An 8,803-nucleotide genomic window follows, 5' to 3' on the forward strand; every position below is an offset into this window, starting at 1 on the left:
GGAGTGTCCTTCTCCTAGAAGAGCTGCTTACCATAGCTAAAGAGTCTCTTCTACCCTTACCAAGAGGAAAGTGGCACTGAACAATTACAGTGCAGTAACCCCTTGGGTGATGAAGAATTGTTTGGTAATCTGTGTTGTCAGGTGTATGAGGATAGAGGAGAATATGTAAAGAATATGCCAGACTATTCAGTGTGTATGTAGGCAAAGGGAAAATGAACCGTAACCAGAGAGGAGGATCCAATGTAGTACTGTCTGGCCAGTCAAAAGACCCCATAACTCTCTAGCGGTAGTATCTCAACGGGTGGCTGGTGCCCTGGCCAACCTACTACCTGTGATGTTGTTAATAGTTTATATATGACATATCTGTTTTGACGTTGTTGCCTTTTTTAGAATGATTTATTGTTAATTTGGTCTCTTCATTTATTTATTTCCTTATTTCCTTTCCTCACTGGGCTATTTTTTCCCTATTGGGGCCCCTGGGCTTATAGCATCTTGCTTTTCCAACTAGGGTTGTAGCTTGGATAGTAATAATAATAATAATAATAATAATAATAATAATAATAATAAAGGAGCGTTCTCTTCGAGATGAATTCCAAATCCTTAACTATCTATCTCCCTCCTTTGAAAATCGCTTTCTCTCTCTTCTACTGTGATTCTAGAATGAGTAACACTTCCCTTCAGACTATTCAGATTCTAATAATAAAGAAGTAAAGACATTTATTTCCCATAATATATCTGCATTCAACACGATTTCCTTATTTCCTTTCCTCACTGGGCTATTTTTTCCCTATTGGGGCCCCTGGGCTTATAGCATCTTGCTTTTCCAACTAGGGTTGTAGCTTGGCTGGTAATAATAATAATAATAATAATAAAGGAGCGTTCTCTTCGAGATGAATTCCAAATCCTTCCTTATCTATCTCCCTCCTTTTTAAATCGCTTTCTCTCTCTTCTACTGTGATTCTAGAATGAGTCTCGCTTTCTCTCTCTTCTACTGTGATGCTAGAATGAGTCTCGCTTTCTCTCTCTTTTACTGTGATGCTAGAATGAGTCTCGCTTTCTCTCTCTTCTACTGTGATGCTAGAATGAGTCTCGCTTTCTCTCTCTCTTCTACTGTGATGCTAGAATGAGTCTCGCTTTCTCTCTCTCTTCTACTGTGATGCTAGAATGAGTCTCGCTTTCTCTCTCTCTCTTCTACTGCGATGCTAGAATGAGTCTCGCTTTCTCTCTCTCTTCTACTGTGATGCTAGAATGAGTCTCGCTTTCTCTCTCTCTTCTACTGCGATGCTAGAATGAGTCTCGCTTTCTCTCTCTCTTCTACTGCGATGCTAGAATGAGTCTCGCTTTCTCTCTCTCTTCTACTGTGATGCTAGAATGAGTCTCGCTTTCTCTCTCTTCTACTGTGATTCTAGAATGAGTCTCGCTTTCTCTCTCTTCTACTGTGATGCTAGAATGAGTCTCGTTTTCTCTCTCTTCTACTGTGATGCTAGAATGAGTCTCGCTTTCTCTCTCTTCTACTGTGATTCTAGAATGAGTAACACTTCCCTTCAGACTATTCTCGTGCATGAGTATGAGTCACAGCTAACCTGTCTGATCATGGATGCTCTTTGTTACAAAAGGAACGAAATCTATTGATTGATTCTCGTCATCTGTACGTTGATTATTAATATCTTTTGATTTACTTATGTTTGTAATAGATGGTTAGAATTCTCATATTGATGTCTTTTAAAGGTCTTTTATTTTCTTATTTAATTTTTATTTAATAGGAGAAATTGATTTCAAGTTCGCTCAGATTCTAATAATAAAGAAGTAAAGATATTTATTTCCCATAATATTTCTGAGTCAAATATGAGAAACAAGAAAAGAAATTAATGTAATGTTCATTCAAATTGAGAGAATATATATATATATAATATATATATATATATATATATATATATATATATATATATATATATATATATATATATATATATATATATATATATATATATATATAATTACTAGATAAAGTGATAATAAAATTGACACTAATTTCGAAAAGAACTATGAATCTCATGCTGCTTTGTTTGCGAATAAAAAATAACTACAAGTATAATAATGTTTCAATAAAACATTCATACTAAGAAAATCTATACAGGAATGTAATAACATTCTATCTATATGATATAATAGCAAGAGCGAATGTAGTCATCAAAATAACAAAAAAATATCCGTGGAAAAAAATAAACACCACGAAATTTATAAAACGTAAAGAGCTCGTGTATTTCTGATATAAAAATAAAGTTAATTACAACATATCTCGAAATTTAAATACGCAAAGAGCTCGTGTATTTCTGAGATAAAAATGAAGTTATTTACAACATATCTCAAAATTTAAATACGCAAAGAGCTCGTGTATTTCTGAGATAAAAATAAAGTTATTTACAACATATCTCGAAATTTAAATACGCAAAGAGCTCGTGTATTTCTGATATGAAAATAAAGTTAATTACAACATATCTCGAAATTTAAATACGCAAAGAGCTCGTGTATTTCTGATATAAAAATAAAGTTAATTACAACATATCTCGAAATTTAAATACGCAAAGAACTCGGGAATTTCTGATATAAAAATAAAGTTAATTACAACATATCTCGAAATTTAAATACGCAAAGAGCTCGTGTATTTCTGAGATAAAAATAAAGTTATTTACAACATATCTCAAAATTTAAATACGCAAAGAGCTCGTGTATTTCTGATATAAAAATAAAGTTAATTACAACATATCTCGAAATTTAAATACGCAAAGAGCACGTGTATTTCTGAGATAAAAATAAAGTTATTTACAACATATCTCGAAATTTAAATACGCAAAGAGCTCGTGTATTTCTGATATAGAAATAAAGTTAATTACAACATATCTCGAAATTTAAATACGCAAAGAGCTCGTGTATTTCTGAGATAAAAATAAAGTTATTTACAACATATCTCAAAATTTAAATACGCAAAGAACTCGGGAATTTCTGATATAAAAATAAAGTTATCTTAGCTATCTATAAATCAAAATGGGAAAAGAAAGCTACATTATTGGTTTTCCCGACGTTGTTTAAAAAGTGAATAAAATGAAGGCCATCAACTTCCCTTTATGACACAATACCAAAACTGAAGCGATCTGGACTGGGGCAGAATATTAATCTTTTTTTTTTTTTTTTTTGTTAAACTAAATGTGCATCCACACCTGCATAAATGTCTCTCTCTCTCTCTCTCTCTCTCTCTCTCTCTCTCTCTCTCTCTCTCTCTCTCTCTCTCTCTCTCTCTTATTATTATTATTATTACTATTATCATTATTATTATTATCCTTTTAGTTGTTGTTGATGTTAAAATAAAAAAAACATATTATTACTCTTTCTCTACCATCTTCATCATCATCATCATTATTATTATTATTATTATTATTGTTGTTGTTGTTGTTGTTGTTGTTGTTGTTGTTGTTGTTGTTGTTGTTGTTAATGTTAAAATTAATAAAATTATTATTATTACTCTCTACTATCATCATCATCATCATCATTATTATTATTATTACTCTCTCTACTATCATCATCATCATTATTATTATTATTATTATTATTATCATTATTATTATTATTAAAAATTGTTGCTGTTGTTAAAATTAGTGAAATTATTATTATTACTATCTCTCTCTCTCTCTCTCTCTCTCTCTCTCTCTCTCTCTCTCTCTCTCTCTCTCTCTCTCTCTCTCTCTTAAAAATACATCCTGTATACTAGCGTGAAGTTAAAATTTCCCCAAAATCAAACTAACAGGAAAAACCCATATATTGTTCTTCAATATAGAGAGTGCTAAATTCCACCCACGAAAATTCCACCCACGAACATTCCTCCCACCAAATTCCACCCACGAAAATTTCACCCACGTCAAGTTCCACCCACGGAAATTCCACCCACAAAGAATTTCTAAAGAATTTTAAAACATTAAATAATATTTATTGATTGTATCCATTGAAAGTGAGGTTGAAATTACTATTATTCATATGGGAAAGGAAACACAAACAATTTTTAAAACATAAAATAATAGTTATTGATTGTATCCATTGAAAGTGAGGTTGAAATTACTGTTATACATATGGTAAAGGAAACAGAAAATTTTTATTACATAAAATAATATTTATTGGTTGTATCCATTTCGTATTGCAACCTATGCAAAATTAAAATTCAAACAAAATAAATTAAATTTATTTAACCATGCAAGTTATGTGCTATACCTTTTAGAAATTCTAATATGCATGATGGCTCATAATTTTCTACCAGATTTATAAGTCTCTCATTTATAGACTTATATTTCTTTCTTTTCTGAGCCTCGTCTCCTCGTCTTAAATGAATAATTTTAGTTTGGGTTAGAACTTCCTCTTTTTGGAGTGATGAGCAAATTGTCCATAAATTTGGATGGATACTTGTTAACGACGTTGTTAGAGCACTATTAAAACCTTCCACATGATTGTTTGTCCTCGGTACGTTATTTAAACCTTCAGTTATTGATATGAAATAAACAAAGTTTCATTTGGTCTAATGATTAGATAAATTAAAGAAAATAAAAAATATAGAAAATATGGGTGGAACTTTCGTGGGTGGAATTTTGCATGGGTGAAATTTTCGTGGGTGGAATTTGGTGGGTGGAATTTTCGTGGGTGGAATTTTCGTGGGTGGAATTTTCGGACCACGATATATATATATATATATATATATATATATATATATATATATATATATATATATATATATATATATATATATATATATATGTGTGTGTGTGTGTGTGTGTATGTATGTATGTATGAATATGTATGTATGTATATATATATGTATGTATGTATGTGTGTGTGTTTGCGCTTTACAATTCAGCAGAATTTTTTAAGTGTAATTAGATTCCAAATTTGTCTTCACGGACAAGAGTCCCTGGATGATTTCCGGCAGCCCCGTCGAAGACTTCCGAAAGCCACAACAAAGTTCGTTGTGGAAAAGAACTTAACAGATAAATCTAATGAGATTCCACGATAAATACAAGAGAAAAGAATGATAAATTCCTTTGCTTCATACTACTAAATAAAAAGAATATAATTGTCAAGATTTATATTAAAAATGTTTCATCCAAAGGAAGTTAATTCTTCAGGAAATCTCCAAATGATTTTCGTGAAAACAGGAAATCGCAAGAAGCAGATCAAAATGAGTCTTCGTGGAGACGAATTCTTGAATGGCTTCCGGAGACAACTGAAGACCATCTGTCATTTCTTAGAAAAAACCCACATGAAGGAATATTGTTAGGGTATCAAGTATCATGGCTTTCCAAAGTTTTGTTACATCGATTTACCAAGGTGTTACCCAAATATTGGACCGGAGTGTTTTCACAACAATGAGGACCTTCGGTAATATGCTTATTAATGGTGGCGTTGGATGGCGAAAGGCGCTTGAGGAAGAGCTCGCCATTTGCGACGCTGCCCGACAAAGTTTGCAGGATTACAGGGCCCAAAATAGGGTATGGCAGATTCTGCATTCTACTCTAGGGTACGTAGGCCTTCAATCCCTCATCGGATACGAAGAGCCGAGCGTATCAGCTTGTGATAGACCGTTGTTGAACTTGGCAAGGAGCGCCTCTGGAGGCGACCAGGAAACTGGAGCTGAAGAGATTCTCCGAAGAGTTGACAATTACGTCTATTGGCCGAAGATGGCTGGAATTCTTGCTGCCACTTTCGGAGGTTTTTATGTATGTAAACGAGTGTGGGGGAAATACAGCAAGAACCAGGTTTCTGAAAATGAAACGCAGGAAGAGGAGGAATTGACCGACATGCACGGAAATGAGATGGAAGATAAAATGGAAGACATTGTAACGGATGAAAACGGAGACACGGAAGACAAGACAAACGAAGAGGAAATTTCCAATGAAAATACGACTGAGATGCCATCTCTGCCAACAGATGAAGAGATATTAGACTTCAAAAATGAACAATCTTTAGGATCAAGAGATGAAGATTTAGTAAAACTGGAGGAGGCAGAAATAGTTGGAGAAAACAGTACTGCAGAATTCGAGGAAAATAATGGACCGGAAGAAAACGAGACTGAAGATGCAAATGAAGAGGAAATTTCCAATGAAAACAAGACTGAGATTCCATCTATACAAACAGATGAGGAAGATACATCAGAATTGAATGATGTAGAATCTCTAGGATCAGAAGATGGAGAAGATTTTGAAAAACTGGAAGAGGCAGAAATAGTTGGAGAAAGCAGTACTGCAGAATTCGAGGAAAAAAATGGACCGGAAGAAAACGAGACTGAAGATGCAAATGAAGAGGAAATTTCCAATGAAAACAAGACTGAGATTCCATCTATACAAACAGATGAGGAAGATACATCAGAATTGAATGATGTAGAATCTCTAGGATCAGAAGATGGAGAAGATTTTGAAAAACTGGAGGAGGCAGAAGCAGTTGGAGAAAACAGTACTGCAGAATTCGAGGAAAAAAATGGAACGGAAAAAAACGAGACTGAAGATGCAAATGAAGAGGAAATTTCCAATGAAAACAAGACTGAGATTTCATCTATACAAACAGATGAGGAAGATACATCAGAATTGAATGATGTAGAATCTTTAAGATCAAAAGATGGAGAAGATTTTGAAAAACTGGAGGAGGCAGAAGCAGTTGGAGAAAGCAGTACTGTAGAATTCGAGGAAAAAAATGGAACGGAAGAAAACGAGACTGAAGATGCAAATGAAGAGGAAATTTCCAATGAAAACAAGACTGAGATTCCATCTATACAAAGAGATGAGGAAGATACATCAGAATTGAATGAGGTAGAATCTCTAGGATCAGAAGATGGAGAAACAAATGAGTCCTTTGAAGAATTGCCTGATCTTGACAAATTGTTTTCGGGCTGCAAACGCAAGCGACCGCGTCAGGCACAAGCAAGCAATCAATACAATTTATTAAGAAAAGAGAAGAAACCAAGTAAATTATTTCAGAACTGGGACTCCGATGTTTCGTCCGATGAAGATGATGAAAAATCAAAACCGACTGAAAATTCTGGAAAACAAAAGAATCAACACAATTTATTAGGAAAAGAGGAGAAACCAAAAAGATTCTTTGAGGACTGTGACTCAGATACGTCTTCGTCCGATGAAGATGACGAAAAATCAAATGAGTCCCTTGAAGAATTGCCTGATCTTGACAAATTATTTTCGGGCTGCAAACGCAAGCGACCGCGTCAGGCACAAGACAGCAATCAATACAATTTATTAAGAAAAGAGAAGAAACCAAGTAAATTATTTCAGAACTGGGACTCCGATGTTTCGTCCGATGAAGATGAAGATGATGAAGAAAAATCAAAAACAACTGAAAAATCTAAAAAAATGAAGAATAAATCCAATTTATTAGAAGAAAAGAAATCAAAGAGATTCTTTGAAGACTTGAGTGATTCAGATAATTCGTGCGATGAAGATGATGACGAAAAACCAAAAACAACTGGAAAAACTAAAAAACACAAGAAGAATAAAAAGAATAAAAAGAATAAAAAAAGAGGAGCTAAAGGGAACCAAGGAACCAAAGGAAGATCAAGATTAAATCGTTAAATTCAAAACTGAAAAATCTCCCGGAAACAAAAAATAAAAATCCCAAAAAATATAAAAACTCCAAAATAATTAAAAAACTAGGAATTCCAAAAAAAAAAAAAAATATATAAAACTATGGAAAAAAAAGGTAAAGGAAGGATTCAGTTTGAGGGATCAAGTTGGTGGACTTTAGAAGAAGGACAGAAAATATATTTTAGGAGGAATTATCCTTTGATACAGATGGTACAAACGCTGCATCATCGGGTAAGGAATGGATTCAGTTGTAAGGATCAAGTTGATGGACTAAGAAAGATGGAGAGAAGAAGGACTTTTTTTTATGGGAGGAAATATCCAGCGATTAGGATGGGTGGCTCAACTACCCAGCTTGAAGGACGTGGTATACCCTGGAGGACTTGCTCTGCAGAGGGAAAAACCTTGTCTTTCTCTAGTATGCTATGTTCCCTGGTGGGGTCGTACAGGGGCTTCGTCAGGTGAACAAACGGTCAGATATCTAGATCTATTCTTTCGGATACTAACCTTCGGGTGGTTCTGGGGGAATAATCTAGAACACTGGCTATGCAGAGGGGGGGAGACAGGGTTCTTCTAGTACGCAGTCATGTCCTAACAGGGGGACCAAAGAAATTGGGCTGGGAGGAAAAAGCTGAATCCTTTGAAAACCCCAATAACAAAAAAAAATCCAAAAAGGCAGCATCAGCAGCAAGAAGAGAAAGAGAAGGAGGAGGAGAAGCTCCAGCAGCAAAAAAAAAAAAAAAAAAAAAATTTTTAAATATAAAATAGAAAATCCAAAAAAAATATAAAATAGAAAATCCAAAAAAAATAGAAAATAGAAAATCCCCAAAAAAAGGCAGCATCAGCAGCAAGAGGAGAAAGTGAAGAAGGAGGTGAAGCTCCAGCAGCAAAAAAAAAAAAAATCCAAAAAAATATAAAATAAAAAATCCAAAAAAAAGGGCAGCATCAGCAGCAAGAGGAGAAAGAGAAGAAGGAGGTGAAGCTCCAGCAGCAAAAAAAAAAAAAAAAAAAAAAAATATAAAATAAAAAATCCAAAAAAAAAGGCAGCATCAGCAGCAAGAAGAGAAAGAGAAGGAGGAGGAGAAGCTCCAGCAGCAAAAAAAAAAAAAATCCAAAAAAAATATAAAATAGAAAATCCCAAAAAAAAGGCAGCATCAGCAGCAAGAGGAGAAAGTGAA

The 8,803-nt window shown here is 34.0% G+C and overlaps 1 protein-coding gene across 1 annotated transcript; it reads left to right on the forward strand.

Moving 5' to 3' along the window:
• The first annotated feature begins 4,964 nt into the window (after positions 1–4,964).
• LOC137643710 (protein starmaker-like) lies at positions 4,965–7,912 on the forward strand. Its single transcript, XM_068376411.1, has one exon. It carries the CDS (start codon positions 5,331–5,333, stop codon positions 7,614–7,616), a length of 2,286 nt encoding a protein of 761 aa, XP_068232512.1. The 5' UTR covers positions 4,965–5,330; the 3' UTR covers positions 7,617–7,912.
• Positions 7,913–8,803: the final 891 nt, after the last annotated feature.

Source organism: Palaemon carinicauda, chromosome 7, assembly GCF_036898095.1.
Source record: "Palaemon carinicauda isolate YSFRI2023 chromosome 7, ASM3689809v2, whole genome shotgun sequence".
Lineage (NCBI taxonomy): Eukaryota > Metazoa > Arthropoda > Malacostraca > Decapoda > Palaemonidae > Palaemon > Palaemon carinicauda.

Bases quoted from the DNA above. Each gene is read 5' to 3' on its own strand.
- LOC137643710 (XM_068376411.1), top strand. From the start codon at position 5,331: ATGGCTTTCCAAAGTTTTGTTACATCGATTTACCAAGGTGTTACCCAA.